Source organism: Eriocheir sinensis, chromosome 11 (assembly GCF_024679095.1).
Source record: "Eriocheir sinensis breed Jianghai 21 chromosome 11, ASM2467909v1, whole genome shotgun sequence".
Taxonomy (NCBI): domain Eukaryota; kingdom Metazoa; phylum Arthropoda; class Malacostraca; order Decapoda; family Varunidae; genus Eriocheir; species Eriocheir sinensis.
Window position 1 is genome coordinate 21,774,793 of NC_066519.1, and position 20,536 is coordinate 21,795,328.

The following is a 20,536-nucleotide window of genomic DNA, read 5'->3' on the forward strand; positions in this document are numbered from 1 at the left end:
GAATACACGAAAAAGCAAAAGCACAGAGATAGAGAGATAGATAGAGAGAGAGATATACAAAGAAATAGGAAAGACAGAGACAGAGAAATAGAAAGAGAGAAGGAGAGGGAAATACAGGGACAGAGAGAGAGAGAGAGAGAGAGAGAGAGAGAGAGAGAGAGAGAGAGAGAGAGAGAGAGAGAGAGAGAGCAGCGGTGGCCACGTTCGGAGCGGTGTCACCTGCTCGTGCTTGGGCCGCGTCCTCTGAATGGTTAATGTCATTTACATGCATACGGTGCGGTGTCTTTTAGCGAGGATTGGGTTATGGCACATGAATCCATTTTGCCGCCGCTGCACGGGCTGGACCGCGGTGTCTGTGTTCGAGCCCCGTTATTGACTATGCATAATAATGTTTCCCTCCTTCATGGGTGTGGGAGAGAAGGAGGAGGAGGAGAGGAAAGGAGAGGAGGAAGGAAGGAAGGAGAGAGAGAAAGGAGTGTGTTTTGGTGTTTATTTGTTTGTTGGGATGAATGTGTGTGTGTGTGTGTGTGTGTGCGTGTGTGTGTGTGGATGTTTACTTCTCTCTCTCTCTCTCTCTCTCTCTCTCTCTCTCTCTCTCTCCAGCCCTCCCTAGGCGGCCACTTTCATATCGGGTGGGTTATGAGTGTGGGGAGGAGGGGGGGGGGGAGGTAAGTCTGCGGCCGACCTTCCCTCACTCAGTCTTTCTCCTCTTTTCTCTTTCTCCTTCTCCCTCTCTCTCCTTTCTGGCTCACCCTTCCCTCCTCCTTCCCCTTCCTTGTTTCCCCTCTGCCGCCCCTTATTTTTATTTTCCTCTTACGTCCTCCAGTCCTGTTCATCATATATTCTTTTTTCCTATATTTTGTATTTATATCCTTCCCTTCCAGCCATCTCTTCCCCTCTTCCCTCTCTCTACTCTGGCTCCTCCTACTACCGATATTTTCCTTCGCGGCCTCCCTTCCTCCTCTCCTCCCTGCCCTGCTTCCTCCAGCTTCCCTATCCTCCGGCTTTCCTCTGACAAACTCGCTGGGGAAATGCAAGGAATTTTGTCTAGTTTGGCGAGGTTTATTGTGCTTCTTTTTGGACTAGAATATTTTCTTCTGTGTGTGTGTGTGTGTGTGTGTTTGTGGGGGGGGGAAGGGGGGGTGTAGTCGCGTGGGTGTGTTGTCGGGTGGCTTGTTGAAGGAAGGTGTGTACATGTGGCAGCTAATTAACAGGTGTGTCCCCCGCAGCCTCCCAGGTGAGTCGGTGGCACAGTGCCGAGGGATGCCTGGACGACGACGCCGGCACCGCCAGCGTCAACGCTCCTCAGGAGAACATTGTGCCGCCCCAGGGACAGCCGGCGCCTCCACCAGGTAACCTGGCCGCCCAGGACGGCTGGCGCCACCCCGCCTCGGACCTGCCTGCTATGTACCCTACTCCCCGCCGAGGTCAGCATTGGCCCAGCGGTGGCCCCCGCCCAGTGTTCCCTGCACCCTCACCCCCGCACGCCGCACCTCCCTCCCCCCAGCACGACTCTTTCCTTCCTCCAGTCAGTGTTAAAATTTCATTATTTTTCCACAAGATAAAAGACAACTTGCATGCTTTCCTTTGGCCTGTAATTGATGTTTCACAGGAACTCCCAGCAGAGCCTCCGCGACCCTCCGCCGCCCACACTGCTGCCTCCGCTGCGGCCCCCCACCACAAGACTCAGGAATTTCACCTCAACGCTATACACGAAGTTGACCCGCTGGCGGTCAAACGCCTGCCAGCTCTCGCCCGGCGGCGGGGTGCTGCCGCCCTGTCCGCCCACGAGTACCGCCTCGCCAACACCAGGCCGAGAGTATCCTCCGTCAAGCCCACTCCGGCCCGCCATGCCAGGTCTGCCCCTGACCCGACCCCCGCGCCCTCCCCAACACTATCACTCGCCAGCCCCTCCCCCACTGACGTGGTCTCGTCGGGGCACGCCACTCCTACCAGCGTGACGTCCAGCACTGTCCCGCCCCGCCCCAGCCCTGAAGTGTTCTCCGGGGCCTCGTCTGCGGCCGCCGTGAATAATCCAGAGCTATCAGGCGAGGCGGAGTTCGGCCACGCTGCTCAGACGACGAATGTGGCCCAAAGTTTGGTCTCCCTTGTTGTCTCGATGCCCACCACCACCACCACCGCTATCATGCTCACCACGCCCACTCCCCCAGCCACCGTCCTCACCACGTCCACATCTATCATCACCACGCCAGTCACCACCATCCTCGCCTTCAGCGTGTCGGGCAACCTTTCCGCGGCAGCCCCGGCAGACGTGCCCGCTCCTGCCCCGCCCCCCGCGAGGGAAGACAGTGGCGCAGCGGTGAAACCCAAGAGTGTGGCGGTGAATGGCGTGCCTAGTGCCGCGGCCCCGCCGGACGTAACCCGCGCCCCAGGGGATCTGACTTTGTCCAGCCATGTATATCAAGTGACCTCAGGGACTCCAGTCGCCCCCGGAGTAGTTCTCTCGCCCACGGAGGAGGGAGCGGCGCCCTCACAGCTTCCCGCCTCCCACAGCCCGTCCCTCCCTGTGCCTCCGGGAGGCCCGACGCCCGCCCCTCCTGCTGGGGGTCAAGGGGCGCCGGGGCTTCAAAATGTGTTTCGCGACTCAACGAACGATGGAAAAGTAAATTTGTTACCTTCCGGGGAAGTGGAGGGAGGTGCGTCCCTTGGGCACCAGGGGTCGCCGCGCCCCCCCGAGACCCCCACGCCCCACGCGGCGGCCGCCACCCTGTCTGCCTCGCCCCCAGCCGCGCCCGACAAAGAGTTCGCCGCCCAGCCCGCCCCTTCATTGCTCTCTGCAACCTCCACGCCAACGTCCTCGTCTGTAGCAGGCGGAACAACAGCAACAACAATAACAAGAACACCGTCTCCATTAACAGCAGCACCTGCACCAGTGACATCATCGTCATCATCATCATCAACACCATCGTCATCACCAGAAACACCTCAGTCACCACCATCATCAATCATAGCACCAGCGCCAGGAACAGCTTCCACCCCACCCTCGCCATCATTATCACTATCATCTTCATCATTACACTCATCAACATCAACAACGATAACAATAGCACCAGCAACAGCAACAACAACAACAACAACAGCAGCAGAAGCAGCAGCAGCGAGAGACACCACCGCAGCCTTCGCGCCCTTCCCAGACGAGACCCTAAAGCCAGGCCATTTCGGAGCTAACAACACCAGCATCAGGGGCTCTCACGGGGGTTCTGGCGCTAATCACAACCAAGACGCCGTGATGCCGAACCCGCGAGCTGGCCGCGTCATTAGCCATAAAGCCGAGCCCCTGCAGGAGGAAAACCCCGCGCCCAAACGAGGAAGCCAGGAGCCTTCACGGTTTAAAGAGGAAGAGATTAAGGAAGGCGAAGGAGGTGGCGGAGAGGGTGTTGAGGGTAGTAATGAGAGACAGCGTGAGGGGGACGAGGCGAGACATTCCAGCCAGCCCCAACACCCTGAGGACACTCCTCGTACCCAGGCAGGTCACGTCGCCCAGCCCGCCGCCCTCGCCCCCCCGCCACCGCCACGGGGACGACTCTCACATTACCCACAAAACACACACGACGACTTCAATTCTTCAACATCCAGCGACGGGAGCCTCAGCCGCCACGACCCCTCAGAGCAGCGGGACGCGCCGAGTGTCGTCTCACAGGACTCGGGGCGCGGCAGGCAAGGCGATGCCGACCAAGTGTTTTCCTCCCTTGCAGGACAAGGAGGCGAGGAAAGTAAGGACGCCGTCTCAGCCCCCGCACGGGAAAATCAGGCGCCCTCCGCTCAGGAAATTGCTCGGAGTCACGTTGCTTACGAGGCTGAAAGACAAATTGAGAGCGAAGCCGTGAGCAAAGATTCCTTCCCATCGACCCCCAGCGAGGGGCAACCGGAGAAGGAGGAAGAGGAAGAAGAGGAGGGAGAGAGGGAAGAGGAAGGCCTGGAGAAGCATTATGCTGGAGTCAGTCACGCCGCCGCGGACATGTCAGAACAGGGAGATATAAGTCTTCCAAAAATTGAATTAAGCGAGCCAGACCACCGCGGGCAGGGAGGGAACACTCGCCTCTGGAAAAATGGATTTACTGATGGACCGGCTCACGGCGGGGCGGGCGAGGAGGCGGCGGCCTCGGCAGGGCTGGCGGCGACAGAGGGGCGGGGCGCTGGACACCCACAAACAGCCGCCTACAATAAGCCTGTTATCGACCCCGGCCCTCCGAGTGTGTCCACCCGTGACCCCAATGACTTGTTGACCCTCGCCTCCCCGCCCCCCGCTACCACGCCCCGCCCCGCCCCCGCCAACAACACTAAAAGTCCCAGCGATGGCGACGATCCCATCCCGCTGCTCTCTCGAGGGGAAGAAAGCCACGGTGTCGCACACCAAACTCCCGACGGATTACCCGCAGGAGAAGATGAAGATCAGATCTCCATGATTTCCACGCCACGAGAGGAATATAATGGCAATCCCGTCAACAGCCTGCCGGGGACCCCTGAGGCCGCCCGACCCGAGGATCTGGCCGGGCGCAGCGAAGCGATCGTCACGTCAGAGTCCAGCAAGGCAAAGCTTGACGGCCGTCTCCCTCCCGTCGACACCCCACGCGGCGAGGGTGACCACAGCCCACAATTATCTGGTAATACTTCTAAATCCGAAGGTTCTCCCGTAATGCTGGCAGGGACGGCAGCCGAGAATCCTATGAAGCCCGCCGACCCCCTGGCCCTCCCGGGGGCAGCGCCTACCGAGAGGGGCGGGGGCGGGGACCCTTGGAACAATCCAATTGAAGACTCGGAGGAAGTGACACCGCGCTCCGGTATCGACACTTCCCGGGCCGGCCAGGTGAGTAATGGACATTCTTACCCCGGCGTGGGCGGCGCCCTCGCCCTGCCCATCGTGCGGGCCGCGTCCCCGCCAGACGTCCTTGACGACCAGCCCGCCTCGCAGACCTCCAGCAGCGATGGAATTGGAATCAATGACGTCGCGGCCAAAGATCAAAGAGACAAAGCAGCGCATGAAATATCTCTTTCCCGGAGCAACCAAACTGGAGAGATTGCCGGAGGGGCGCCCCCGCCCCCCTCCACACACGACCTCCTCGCAGCGCTGAGACCCCCAAAAAGTATCGAATCTGAGAAAAAGCAATCGGGCCCGAAGTCCATGGAAGCATCCGCTGGAGCGGGTTACAGTGAGCGTACGGAATCGAGTATCGATACGGAGGGATCTGAAGCCAGCCAGGGACGCCCTTTCCTTTCAAGAAGCAATCAGATGGTCGATGATCCCAATCACGAGTCAGTCCACGCTCGGGTCAGCTCCAGGGACTCGGCACGAGAAAATAGAGATCAGAACGCTTATCTTTCCGGCTGCGGCGGCCATGATGGGGCTGCTGCGGGCGGCGGCGCGTGTCTGGAGGCCGGGGAGCACCGCCGAAGACAAGGCTCGTCTGAGGGGAATAATTCCTGGCGCGAGGCTATTGAAGGCGACGAGAGGGATCGCGCGGGGCTTCCACAAGACTCGCTTGATGGAGCGATGGAAGGTTCATTACCGTCCGAGCACCGGGACGGCGGGACCCCGGCGCCTGCCGCGGCGCCCACGCCCGGGTCGCCTGATGGCGTGGGCAGCGAGGAGTCTGCACGCAGCGGCCAAGAGGGTGAAGATGTCCCTCTAGGGCGGCCCCACCCCACCCCTCACAGAGGCGCCCCCTCGCTGGGGGGAGGCAGTGGCAGCAATAACAGTCCATTGGACAGCAGCGGCAACAGTTCCCAAGGTGGCAGTAGCGGCGAGACGCGCGGCTCAGGTCACAGTATTATGCCCTATCGCGATCCTCGGCAATCCCGGGATTCCCCATGCAAATGTTCCTGTCAGTGCGACGGGGGCGAGGCTCCCCCGATAATGCCAGGGCGTGTCGCGGCAAATCTCAATTCAGAGGCTGTTGCAGGTGGGCCCATCACCACCGCCACCCCCGGCCCCAGCCCCACCCCGCCGCCGCCACACCCCCACCGCCACCACCACCAGGGCCACAGGGGAGGGGGGCCCCACGCCGCCACCCCTACCGTCATGTCTTCCCACCCCACGAACGCCACCACCTCCCCGCCCCCAAGCCCCTCCAGCACCCCCACGCCGCCCCTCTCCTCCCCCGTCACCCTCCGAGATATGGCCCCACAAGTTCCCAACTCCGGAGAAGACCAACCAACTTCTGCAGCGTCCACGACCCCGGGCGGCGGCACGGTCGTCCGCCAGCTGAGTTACACGGCTGTCAGCAACCCGGCCGTCACCCTGGTCGTTCCGCAGCCCAGCATGGCCCCCGAGCCCGCCGCCACCCGCGCCCCGGGCCCCGGCGCCGCCATCCACGCCTGGCTCGTGCTTGGGGACGACCAAGGTAAAGCACACACACACACACACACACACACACACACACAGCATTGCCGTCACGCACATGAAGTACATATGAACATCAGGCAGCCATGTCATTTACATAATTTTTTTTTTTCTTGCTGATCATTTTTGCAGCATTTTTTTTTTCCAGTCAGTAAACGTTGATACCTGTAAAGTCAATGCGAGTCGTAGCGTCGTCGTCGTCGTCGTCATTGTCGTCGTCCACCCAACATACCGACGGAGAAAATGAAGGCAATGAAATTATTCACCCGGAGAAATATCACCAACACTTCCCTCCCCTGCATTGTTTTTATACACGATGAACGACCCTTTTATCACCGTCTTTCCTCGTCGCTTTCACGCAGCTATTCCTCGAAGGCGTGTTAGGGCGCCGCTCATGCGTTCCTCTTCGCTCGCTCAACCAAGACAGCGCCGAGGCCTCGTTGTTGGGGCTTCCAGGCGCGTTTGAAGCCCCAGTCGAGCGTGCGAAGTAATGGAGGGCTTCTTCGTATCCTCCCCCAGGCTGTGGATCACGCGCGGGCTGACAACCAACGCCTGTGACTGCTGACAACTTATTCTCATCTTGTTTGCTTTCATTGCTCCCATGCACGCTATCGCCCTTGCCTTCCCCTCTCTCCCCTTCCCCGAATCCCCCCACCTTCTCCCACCACCACCAATCTTAGCGTATACTTCTTCTCTCCCTCCCCCCTCACTCCTCCCTTCCCTTCCCTTGCCTTGCCTTCCACCCGGTTCTTTCCTTCTCATTTTCATTTCCTCCCTCTCTTCCTCACTCCCAATACTTCTTTCCCGTGCGTTCTATCCCATCTCTTCCTCCGTCCCTGCCCTAATATATTTACTAGCGTACACACACACACACACACACACACACACACACACACACACACACACACACACACACACACACACACGCGCGCGCGCACACACACACGTACAAGCAGCTCTTTCCCAAATTGTCTCGCGTCAATGAGAAGGAAAAAGAAAAAAGAGCAAGAGCGTGTCAGCACAGTGGAGTGACTGCTTTCGAGGGGTCGTCTTACCTCTTCTTCCCAACCTCGCAGAACCTCACACTACGTATCGATATTTCACCCACTACTTTTATCAATAGCAACCCTTAACACCCCTCCCAGACACAGTACAACTATTCCTCCTTTACTGTTTATCCATCAAGCAACACACCCACATTAGGAGCAGCGAGTAGCGGGCTTTTTTTTATTATTATTGTTTCCTTTTTTGTGTGTGCCCTTGAGCTGTCTCCTTTGTTGTAAAAATTAAAAAAACACTCACAACATCACCTCACCCAACTCATCCACATTTCACCCACAACCTTTATCAATAACAACTCTTGAACAACCCTCCTTGGTGCATTGTAGTTATTCTTCATTTACTATATATATTACAAGCAACTCCTATACAATCACAACCTCACGCAACTCATCCACGTCTAATCCACAGTCCTTATCACTTGAAAACCTCCACAAATGCAGTATAAGTCTACCTTCTTTTCTCCCCCTCCCCCACCCCTTCCCCCACACACATAATCTATTCATCCATCTATCACCAACCACCATCGAACCTCAACCTTACTTCTCTTCCCGTTTACGATCTCATATCTACCTTGTACGCACCGCCCTTTCATAACCTTCTTCCATCCTCATTCCTCCTTCCACCTCCTCCTCCACTTCCATCAATCAGCAACCAACTCGTACTCTCCACCACACAACCCAACCACCTTCTTCCTCAACCTTTTCTTCCTTATCTCACAGTCAGTATCTCCACCATTTTCTTTCCTCTTCCACCACTTCCTCCTCCAATACTTCCTTCTCTCTCTCTCTCTCTCTCTCTCTCTCTCTCTCTCTCTCTCTCTCTCTCTCTCTCTCTCTCTCTCTCTCTCTCTCTCTCTCTCTCCCTTACCACCTTTTCACCTTCCCTCCCCTTCCATATCACACTGTCAGCTCCCCATCCATCTTATTCGCTCTTCAACTGCTCCCCCTTCTACATAACCAATACCCTTTTCGCTCTCTCCCCTTTCCACCACCTTTCCACCTCCCACACCATCCTTGTTCCCAAGACACCTCTCCCCACACAGTTACTACCCCCCCCCCTCTTTTCTACCCTCTCCCTCTCTCCTCTTCCACGCAACGCCCCCTCGCCTCCCCCGATCCCCTCCCCTCCCCTCCCCCACCACTCCAGTTCCCCTGTTGGAGCGTGACTAACAAATTACCCGTGAATTATGTACTAGGGACTCAGCGTTGAAATATTCATGGCCCGCACTGAGGGTCTCTTCGCTAATGCCGATGAGCAAACATCTCCATTAAAGGAACCCCGACGCCCGGGTGTCCGGGGGTGTCTCCGGGGGCGTAGCGTGGCTTAGAGGTGTCGGAGGGTACATCGAGGGGAGTGTTGAGGGTCGGGGTGGTGTATGGTGGTGTGGGTGGTGTTTGCCGTACGTGAGGTGGTGTGGAATGGTCGTTTTACACGCATTTTGGCGTATGGCTCCGTCTTTGTTGTTCTAATTGGGGGCTCGAAGTGTTCTGTTGTGCGGAAAAGTGTGGCGCGTCGCGTGTGTTGAGGGGGAAGGTGTGGAGCGCTGGCTTAAGGGCTTGCTTGTCAGGGGGCGTGGAGCTTGTCAGGGGGCACAAAGCAGGCTTTACTGACGTACCGTGTTCAATAATGCTAAGGCAAAGTAGGAATTGGAGTTCTATTTTTGTGACTTGGTCGGTGTTCAGAAATGTTGCAGGAGTTATAAGAGGTTTCCGAAGGGAGTGCAGCCTTTGTTTCTTACAAGTCCCGTGTTCAGAAATGTTCCAGGGAAAGAGAATGCGACTCTTCAACTCTTGAGGAAAGTTTCTTTTATTGTCGTTAGTGCCGTCTTGCAAAGTGTTACGAGGAGGGAGTGAGGCTTTCCAGGGTGTGTAATGACTTTTTTATTAGTAGCACCCGTGCTTAGCAGCGGTGCAGGGAAGGAGCAGCGCTTCAAGGTGGTGTGATGGCTTTTTCATTGTCAGCATCGTGCTTAAAACTACCGCAAGAGGGCGAACAACCATGTAGTGTTCGCTCCACACGCAGGTTCCCCTCACGCAATACAAACACCATCGTGCTTAGAACTACCACAGGGCAGAAATAGAGCTTTTCATGTTCTGTAATGGCTACTTTATTGTCACGACCATGCTCAAAGGTACCACGAGAGGGCGTAGAGGACGAGCCGTTTCCGAGTATCCTTGCCCCGCTCACACATACATAACAAGTAGTCGTACGAGGCTTGTTACGTTGTGCAACACCTCTTTCACTACCGGACTCGTGCTCAGCGCTACCACATCACAGAGTACGCCACACCTAACGAGCGCCCACGCCTCACCTACCTCCTCACGCACACGCACACACACCCAAGAAGTGGTAGTGCGGGGCTTTTTATGTTATGTAATACCCCTTTCACTGCCAGGGTCGTGCTCAGAGGTGCCGGCGGAGGGCGTGCAGTACCGTCTATGCCTTCGTTGTGTCCCCGTCTTGGTTCCGCACACCCGCACGCAAAGACACACATCAGAAGTAGAACGCGTCTCATTATGTCATGCAACACCTTCTTCACTACCTACCAACAAGTGTCCGCGTCTTGCACAGCTCCGTCTCACGCCAACGCAAAGACACACACACGAAATAGAAGCCACAGAACGACCTTCCATATTACGTTATCCCCTTTTTCGCTGTCAGGGTCGTGTTTTGAGCCACTGCAAGAGGGCGTGTGTGCTGTATACCTTCCAAGTGTCCGCGTCTTACCGCTCCTCCCCACTCATCAGCCTCAGCCGTGCGCGACACTCAAGATTCCACCACAACGCAATCAGAACTCGTGTGTTTCAGGCCTCGAGGACCGCGACGCGTTGCTGAGTGCTTGAGTGGCCCTTCAGGAGGCGCTGTGACCCCGTTATCGACCATGGGAGGGGAGGGGTAGGGGACCAGGGGCAAGGCACTGGAAGGAAGGGAAGGGAAGAGGAGAGGAAAGAGAAGAGCAAATGAAGGGAATTAAAGGGGAGGAAAAGAGGAAGAGGGACTAGGGAGAGAAGAGGAAAGAATGGAAAGAGAGGGAGAGAGGAAGAAGAGGGGCTAGAAAGAGAAAAGGAGAGGAAGGGAACTAAAAGAGGAAAGGAAAGAGAGTTGCTAGAAAGAGAAGAGGAGAGGAAGGGAATTAAAGGAAAGGAAAGGAAGAAGAGGGAATGAGGGCACGACTTTCACTGAAGACTGGAAAGAAAGTATTGGGAAACGAAGGAAAGAAAAGTAAGAGAAGGAAAGGAACGAAAGAGGCGAACTACCAGAGAAGGGAGGAGGAGAGGAAAAAAGTGAAAGGAAAGGAAGGAAAGAAAGTAATAAAAGAAAAGAAACGAAGAAAGTGGAACTGCAACAGACTGGAAGCCGAGAGGGGAGTCAAAGGGGGTGTGAAGGGAGAGGAGAAAGACAAGTAAGTAAAGAAAAGAAAAGGAAAGGAATGAAAGAGATTGAATTGCCGAAGAAGGAAGGTGGAGAGAGGATGGAATGGACAGGAAGGGGGTGAGAAGCGAAAGAGAAAAAGCAAAATAGGAGGTTAAGAAAAGTAAGGAAAGGAAAGGAACCAGAGAGACGGAGCTGCCAAAGAAGGGAGTCTGAGAGGGGATGGAAGGGACGGAAGGGGGTGAGAAGCGAGGGAGGAAAGGCAAGAAGGCAAAACTGTGTTGGAGTGTATCAAGAAAGTGTTTCGGGGCAAGATTTATCGTTGTATCTTTGAGGAATCGTGTTCGTAGTCTGGGCGGTTTTGCGAAGAGTTTTGGAAGATGTGTTGCCTTTGTGTTGCTTTATATTTTTAAGGTTTCGCCGGATTTCGTCTTTTTCGGGGTTTGTGTTTCATTTTTCACGTATTCTTTTTCTTGTGTTTTTGGGGTTTTTTTTTTACGAGGCACAGAAGAGATAGACGGAAAAGTAATTTGTAGTTTTCTTATAATGATACAGCAGTTTTTACGTCATCTGCAAAACTAGTGTCATAAAAAATTACTACTACTACTACTACTACTACTACTAATATTACTACTACTGCTATTTCTACTACTACTACTACTACTTTTACTACTACTACTACTACTATTTCTACTACTACTACTATTTCTACAACTACTATTACTGCCACTACCACCACTACTACCACCACTACTACCACCACTACTACTACTACTATTACTACTACTACTACTACTACTACTACTACTACTACTACTACTACTACTTCTACAATAATAAGCACAATAACTCAAACAGAATCCCAACTACATCTGCACTATTTCTCTTTCAAACACCACCTCCACCACCACCACCACCGCCGCCGCCTCGTCTTGAAACAGCACCAGCATTTCCTCAACCTGACATGCCATTAGGAAAACTTGCCCCCTTGCCTCCTGCAGTGGCTATACGGCGGGCGGGAAAAAAGTGGGCGGTGGGTGGGTAGGGCGGCCAAAGTTAACGTGGAGGAAAATAAGAGTGAAAGGGAGAAGTCAAGGGAGAGGATGGAAGGGAAATGAGAGTGAAAGGGAGAGGTTGGAAGGGAAGGGGAAACGCGAGTGAGAAGATAGGAAGGGAAAGGAAGGGGATGGAAGGGGAAAATGAAAGGAAGGAGGAAAAGACGCAAGGAGAGGAAAGGGAGAAATAAGAGTAAAAGCTAAGTTATGGAAGGGAAAATAAGTTGGGAGAGGAAAAGGATGGAGATGGAAGGGAAAGGAAGACATAAGAGTAAGATGGAGAAGATAAGGGAGGAAATTATAGTGGAAATGAGAATGAGGAGGAAAAGACATGGAAGAGGAAGATGAGGCATGGGAGGGAGTGGTAAGAGAAGAGGAAAAGTCATGGGAGAGAAATAGGGAGGGTAAGGTGACAGGAGGAAGAAGGAAATAAGAGTGAAGACGTTAATGATGGAAGGAGAAGAGGGGAGAGTGTAAGGAGAAGAATTAATGAGCATTGAACAAAAAGTGGGAATCAACTTATGAGAAATTAAACTCTTCACATTATTAAGTCAACGAACAGGCTTTATTTCCCTTATACTTGTTTCCTTTATTCATGTCTTCATTTTATTTACCTTTCTCCTCTTGATCTCATTAGCAACCTTATCTTTCGGGAATTTTGCGTGCGATTGTCTAAGGAATGTTCTCTCCCTCCTTCTCCCTTCCCTTAACTATGCCCTATTACCTTCCACTTCCTCCCTCCTCCCTTCTCACCCTCTCTCCCAAGCTTTCCACTCCCCTTCAGTACCTCGCTCTCGGCCCAGGGAATGAAGGAATGTCAGGCAAGTCTTTCCCTACATCCCACACGGCGTAGCGAAGGCCTGGCCGCGGCAACACAGCTCCACTAACTCTCAGGAATCCAATGTCGTTAGGTAGCTTACTTCCGCGGTATTAAATTTTAGTGGCATTTCTTTATTTTTCCGCCGCCCGCTCCGTCTCAGCTCCCCGACGCTAAGAATTCAAGGCAGGGAGTGAGTGACTGTGTGTGAGTGAGTGGTGGCGAGTGTATGGCCCGGTGTTATAGGTTTCTGTGTTGTTTTCTTCCTCATTTGCTGTATTGAGCTTGAGGGGATGGTGGAGGAGAAGGAGTTAGAGGTAGGGGAACAGTTGGGTCAGAAGGGAGAGAAGGGAGAGGAGGAGAAGATATGGCAGAGCTAGAAAGGGTAGAGGAAGAGGGAGAGGGACGAAGAATGAAGTTGTTAGGATAAGTTAAGAAAGGATGGAAATACAAAGGATAAGAAGGATAAGGAAAATGAGGGAAGAAGGATTAGAGTTGATTACGAAGAGATGAAGAAAGTAGAGAAGGAAAGCGAAGATAGAGAGGAAGCAGGAAAAATGGAAGCGAAACAGTTGATAAGGAGAAAGAGTCGATGGATAAGGAAAGTAGAGGAGGAAAGGAAGGATACACAGGAGGCAGGAAAGATGGAAGGAGAACAGTTCGTAAGGAGAGGGAGTAGACGGAGGTAGGAAGAGGAGATGGAGGTCAGGGGATGGGAGGCGAAGAAGGAAGAGGAAGGAGGAGGAAGAGACTGGACCAAAGAGTAGCCATAAACACCCCTACATTTTCGGTCTTTCTCTCCCTGGTCTGGCTTGAAACTGCCTGGTATTGACTGAGAAATTTATGGTAAGCAGACCTCTCCCGCTCTCCTTTTCCCTCCCCCTCTCTCTCCCTCCCTCTCTCCAGCTGCCATCCTGCCTTCCGACCTTCCTTCCCCTCCTGCCTTGTCCTTAACGACACCTATTCATCTTGTGAGCATCGTAAAGCCGAGGGGATTGGCCAGCGCGCCCTAGTTACCGTGTCACCTGTTCCTTGATTGTTCAGGTGCGTGCGGCAGCGGCGATACAAGCTGCTGGAGGTAACGACTTGACGGATGAAGGAAAAGCAAATAGTAAACGTGGATAAGGAAGGCCTGTTGCTGTGAGCGTTTTCCCTTCGACGGCTGTTTTAGAAGGTTGGATAGATCAAGTAAATGGATAGAAATGTAAGCTGATCTAAGGTTAAATAGTGAAAAGAGTGTACGTATGCCAATCCATCGACCAAAAAGGAAACTCTACCTATTCCATTTTCGATCTTTTACGTCTGACCTGTTTATCGTGACACCATGAATTACGAAGTTTCGTTATTGACTTTCTGGTAATTATTGATAAGTCGTGGCGTCTTGAAGAAAGTAATTAGATGAGTACATGCTTTATCTCGTGGGTGAAAACATATGATAAAGAGACCGTGTAAGAAACGACGTCAGTGAAGCTTTCAGAAAAATTGAAGTTAGAAAGTAAAACAAAGACAAACTAAACAGAGAAAACAAACAAAGAACAATCTACATTTTGGCCATTTCTTTCTACCATAGTTCAGTTTAATTTCATAGTCTTTTATTCCTAGACTGAAGACTAACTCAAATACTGCGTACAAATTGGTCAACACGCAGTACCTTCTGTCAATACCCGTCGGTGCTATCCCGTTTTCTTTCATGGGCTGACTTAGGGATAAACATTACTATTCTTCACGGGTGGGTCGGCGGGGACGGCAGGCGGGGAAAACATATGAGAAAAGTAGCTTTAAACCGTAATTATCCAAGCTGGGGAGCGCGAGCCAAGGCGGGGAGGGGAGAGTAAGTCTTGGTAATTAAGCTGTTAAATGGTTGTGATAATATTAAGTACGGCATTAGCGTGTGTGTGTGTGTGAGAGAGAGAGAGAGAGAGAGAGAGAGAGAGAGAGAGAGAGAGAGAAACATGTACCTATCAGTCTTGTACGGTTCGCATAGCAGACAAGGAAAGACAGTGTTAGAAGTGGGTGTGTTACGTGGATATAAAGGAAATAATAAGAATGAAATATCAACCAGAAATACGAGAGCGGGACGAGGTTGAATAAGGTATATTGAAAGATGTTTTAAAAGGTTCTATATATATACCAGTCTAGTACGGAAAGACAGCGTTATGAAATGGGTGTGTTACGTGAATATAAAGGAAGGAAAACGAGTGAAAAATGAACTTGACATAGAAGGGGCGATGCGAAGCTGAAAAAGGTGTGTCAGAAGGTTATATATAAGTTCAGTACAGAGAAGCAACATTACGGAGCGGGTGTGTTACGTGAATATAAAGAAAGAAAAACGAGTGAAAAATATACTGGAAATAGAACGGGCGATGCGAGACTGAAAAGGGTGCATTAGAAGGTTATATATGAGTCTGGTACAGAGAGACAACGGTATGAAGCTGGTGTGTTACGTGAATATAAAGGAAGGAAAAGGAGTGAAAAATGAACTGGACACTGAAGGGGCGGGGCGCGACGTGACAAAGGTGTGTTATGAGAACCAAGGACGCTACGCACACCCCAGGTACGCCCTAACTCACCTCCACACGGACAGGTAAATGAAGGTGCCCTGACACACACACGAGAGAGAGAGAGAGAGGGTGCAAGTCTCGTGATTAATGGTAGAAGTTTTTAGCATTTTTAGATTGACTTATGTATCTATTACCTCTCTCTCTCTCTCTCTCTCTCTCGAGTAAATGGAAGCAACTAGCATATATGAATTCAGACGCCTCCACCGCCACCATTATCCCCTTCACCACCACTATCTCCACCTACACCACCACCTCCAACACCACCACCTCCAACACCACCTCCATCCTCATCACCACCACGAGTATTCAGAAACAAATCATTTTATTACCTAATTAAAACGAACAATTACAAAACAAACGAGACAAATTGCTACCGAAATAAAACGATAAAATTATGATGGTAATAAATAAATATTGAATACGCGAAAATATAGAAATGATTTTTATTTTTAAGGCGAATGAATTATAGAAGAAAAAAAAAAGAGAAAGAAGGAAGGAAGGAAAAATTTATACACGTGAATGTTTGAGTAAATAAGTAAATTGATATAAAGTTAAATATTTAAGCAGGGAAATGAATAAGGAGTGGCGCAAAACACCGTTAAATATTTTTCGTAAAATATATGACGTGTATGTGACACGTGTTTGGAAAATATTCAAGGTTTTATTAGTTCACAGGGAGGAAGGGCGTGTTATTATTATTATTATTATTATTATTATTATTATTATTATATTACTACTACTACTACTACTACTACTACTACTACTACTACTACTATTACTACTACTACTACTACTACTACTTTGTTTATATAGTGATAGTAGCAGTAACAGTTTTAGCAATAGTAATTTTAGTAGCATCAGAATTTAATGTAGTAGTAGTAGTAATAGTAGTAGTAGTGGTAGTAGAAGTAGTAGTAAAAGTAATATAGTAATAATAATGATAACAATAACAACAATGATAATAATGATAATAGATATAACGATAGTCGCTGATGTAAAGAGTCTATCACAAACATCAAAGTGATACTCTGTAAGTCCATAGTTTTTCCTACTTACCTGTGATTGTAATTACTCATGTTTCTCTCTCTCTCTCTCTCTCTCTCTCTCTCTCTCTCTCTCTCTCTCTCTCTCTCTCTCTCTCTCTCTCTCTCTCTCTCTCTCTCTCTCTCTCTCTCTCTCTCTCTCTCTCTCTCTCTCTCTCTCTCTCTCTCTCTCTCTCTCTCTCTCTCTCTCTCTCTCTCTCATTTATAAAAGTGTAATTATACAGCCGAGTGAAGCGTTTAAGTATTGTCAGCTGTATGTGTGTGTGTGTGTGTGTGTGTGTGTGTGTGTGTTTTATGGCGCTCGTGATATTAATCTTTCCGTTCCACAACTTCCATAACACCATTTAGACCTGTTTCTAATCCCCTTCTTTCCCTCATCACCCGTTTAACCCTTCTTCTTTCATCCCTTCCCTTCTTCCTCCTTTCATTCCCCTTCTTTCTGATTTCCATTTTTTTTCCGTTTCTTCCCTCCTTCCTTCTCCCTAATCCTTTCTCCTTCCCTTACTTCCATGCTTTATCCTCCTCCCCATCTTTCCTTTCCCGTTATTCTCTCATTCCCATCTCTTATTCTTTTCGTTCTTTTCTACTTTTCTTCCCTCCTTCCTTTTCCTCAACCCACTCTCCCTCTTTTGCTTCCATGGTGCTCACAGTTCCTTCTTCCTTCCTATTCTCCTTTCCACCTTCTCACTGTTTTTCCCTCCTCTCATCCTTCTGTTCCTCATTGTTCTCTGTTTTTTGTTTTGTTTCTCTCTCACTCTCTTTCTTTCCTTCCGCCCTTCTTTCATCCCATCTGTCTTTTCCGCCTTTTCTCCTCCATCTGTCTATCTCTCCCTCCTCCATTCCTTCTTGCACTTAGACACACACACACACACACACACACACACACACACACAGACAAACTCGTAACTCTTTTAAGTACTACAATGAGTTCTTCAACCCCACCCCCTCCCTACCCTAAAATAAAAAGTTTTCTCACAAATCCAAAATAAAAAAAAGTGTGATAAATGTCGTTGTGTTTCGGTTGAGTGTCAAAATCCATCGGCCTGTTCACGCGTCGACAGATTTTTTTCGTTCACGTGTTTATTGAACGTTAAAATTCGGTGACGAGGAATTCATTGAGATTAACGCAATGAGACACTTATGAATAGTTGGAGAGTTTCATAATGTTTCAATCGAGTTTCTTTTATGAATGGGGGGCTCATATATTAGTCTTTTGGAGGTCTTGTTGCTAAGCCTGTCGTCTCTCTCTCTCTCTCTCTCTCTCTCTCTCTCTCTCTCTCTCTCTCTCTCTCTCTCTCTCTCTCTCTCTCTCTCTCTCTCTCTCTCTCTCTCTCTCTCTCTCTCTCTCTCTCTCTCTCTCTCTCTCTCTCTCTCTCTCTCTCTCTCGCTACTCACTCTTCACTTTTTATATTTGCCAATCTCGTCCCCGGAATGTGGAGGAGCGAGCCGGGCCGGATAATGAAAGCTGTTAACCGGAATTACTGAATGAGGCGCCGGCATTCGAACTATTTCTATAATGTTAAATGTTGGAAGTGAGTTTTATTTTTTTTCTTTCTTCTTTCTACTGCTTCTCCCCTTTCCTTTGCCTCTCTCTCCTCTGCATTCACCCCCATCCTTTTTCATCCTCCGTGTTCTTTCTTCTTCTTATCCTTGCTTATTATTCCTTTTCCTCCTCCTCCTCCTCCTCTTCTTACTTTGATTCTGCTTCCTCCTCATCCACCCCCTAGCCTTGTTTCTTCTCCATCCCCTTCTTCTCTTACTCCTTCCTCTTCCTCCTCATGCTACTCTTTTTCCTTTTCCTTCAACTCCTCGTTTCCGTCGATCTCCTCCTTACCTTTCTCTTTTCTTCATCGTGAAAAAAATGTGCCTCCTCCTTTTCCTCTTCCTTCACTCCTCCTCCTCCTCTTTCTCTTCGTCGTGAAAAAATGTGCATCCTCCTAGTCTTTCTCCTTCTCTTCCTTCACCAGCTTCTCCTCCTCTTTCTCTTCGTCGGGGAAAAATGCGCATCTTCCTTCTTCTTCACTTCCTTCGCCCACTCTTCCTCGTCTCCATCGCCTTCTCCTTCTTCTCCTCCTCTTTTTCTTCGTCGTCGTGAGAAATGCGCATCTCTTGTGTCGGATGCTAAGTGTTCATCATAAGAGGCGACGTGAACGCTTTCGGATCGATGCTCACTTGTTTTACTCGTTTTCTGGCAGGTAAACGTGAGGCTCAGGTCAAGGTCGGCAGCGGGAAAGTAGGTCAAAAAGCTGCTGCAGTCATTTGTTTTGGAAGGCTTACTGTGTGTGTGTTTTTGCGTGCCTTTTCTCTCGTTTGCCTTCTCTTTTCCTTTCCCTCCTTTCTGTTTACTTTCCTGGATCGTAATTATGTAGCCGAACGTGTTTGTTTTGGGCGATGGTGGTTGGGTTTTTAGGGTGACCTACTGTTTTGAGAGAGAGAGAGAGAGAGAGAGAGAGAGAGAGAGAGAGAGAGAGAGAGAGAGAGAGAGAGAGTTAGTTTATCCCTTTGTTCTTAATTGGTATCTCATTTCCACTCGTGTACTTTTTTTTTTCTTTTTTTTTTTTTTGTCTTTTTCTCTTCGCCCGTCGGTATAGAAAAATAAAAGAATAGGTTTGTTTAGCCATGTGTTTGTACTTTTTTTTTGTTGTTGTTTTGTTTTGCTTGCGGGTTTTTTTCTTTGCGGTAACGAGCTTTCCGCCCATTTTTGCGTCCCGCCGAAAAACGTTACTTTCGCCATTTATTCTTAATTGGAATTCCACTATCATATATTTTTCCCTCACCCTTCATCCAAGAGTAGGTTAGTTTTATCCCTTTTTTTCATATATTAATTGGGCGATCCTTTCCACGTCCTTTTTACCGGCATTAAATGGATTAAACCAAAAATTACACGCCATTACGCCGTCGCTCAACGCGCTAAACACTTATTAACTGTGCCTGTAATCGGCGTGACAGCGTTGCCTCGCCGCCCGCGTTCCGTCCGTTAGTTCGGCTGCGGTGTGAGGGTGAGAAGCGGCAGCGTGGAGGGGAGGGAAGGAGAGGAAACAAATGACTGACGCCTCGCCGCCTCTCCAACGCCTCAACGAATCAGCCTCAGCGTCAAGTCGGCGTTTAGAAATAAAGCAACATCCGAACGAACGCAAACAAATCAGCATCCAAACTAACGCAAACATCAGCAAACAAACATTCGAATAGACGCCAACGCCAACGCCTCAACGAATCAGCCTCAGCGTCAAGTCGGCTTTTAAAACAAAGCGATATCCGAACGAACGCAAACAAATTAGCAAACAAACGAACCAGCATCCAAACTAACGCAAACATCAGCAAACAAACATTCGAAAAGACATCCGATTATACACAAACAAATTAGCATCCGAACAAACGCAAATTACATCACCTAAAACGAAAGAGAATGAACACGCAGGAAACGGAAAACATAAAGCATTAATCCGTGACAGAAGTATGAAAACCACGAAATTCATGACCTATAAAAATCGAAACCAGAAATGCGGCAAGGAATACGAACAGAAAGAAAACCTGCGTATCATAATTCGTGAATGGGCGATGTAAACCGGGAATCTTTTCAAACCAAACCTCCCGCCCGGTGGATGTTATTTTCACCAGATCGAAGCAAAATGAACATGCATGAAAACGTTTGGCCCGTATATCCGAGAATGAGAGAGCAACGAAAACGAAAAAAAACGAAAACGAAACTTGGAACAAACAAAATCAGAAACTCGACACCAGACTGAAGGAAAATACACGCGCCGGAAATGCTTTGAAGTAGTCTCTAAAACAAGCCCTGAGAACCATGAACAGTCCCGCTCAAAAAAAACATGGGAGACAAAAGACCTAACATACCAGCGCCAACATACCTTGAAGAACAGCATGAAGAACCCCCCCCCCCAAAAAAAAAAAAGATAGAGATAATTAAAACTAATAATAAATGATAAACAACAAAATAAACATCGGAAGTCAACACCGAGACGAACGAACGAAAGGAAATCAGTCACAAAAACGAACGCAGATCAGCTCCTCCTCCTCCTCCTCTCCCCTAACCCAAGGAAATCAGAAGGTGGAGGCGCGGTCGTGGAAGCGCGTAAAACGAATCCACGAGAAGTGATTATAACGCGGAGCAGCTCGTCACATCACCTCCTCCCTCCCTGCCCCCCGGCCCCCCCCCCCCCCACTGCCCCCCCCCCCTTTTCGAATCCCCTGCGATGAGATTCCTTTGTGTTGACTCCGATGATGATGATGACGATGATGATGAC

At 50.2% G+C, this 20,536-nt stretch overlaps 1 protein-coding gene across 1 annotated transcript in view; it reads left to right on the forward strand.

Annotated features, from left to right (window-relative positions):
• The window catches only part of LOC126997053 (teneurin-m-like), a 439,194-nt gene that overhangs the window by 367,513 nt on the left and 51,145 nt on the right, over positions 1-20,536 (forward strand). The window contains exon 11 of the mRNA XM_050858090.1: positions 1,230-6,362. Coding sequence (XP_050714047.1) covers positions 1,230-6,362 — 5,133 coding nt within the window. The remainder of the gene's footprint in view (positions 1-1,229; positions 6,363-20,536) is intronic.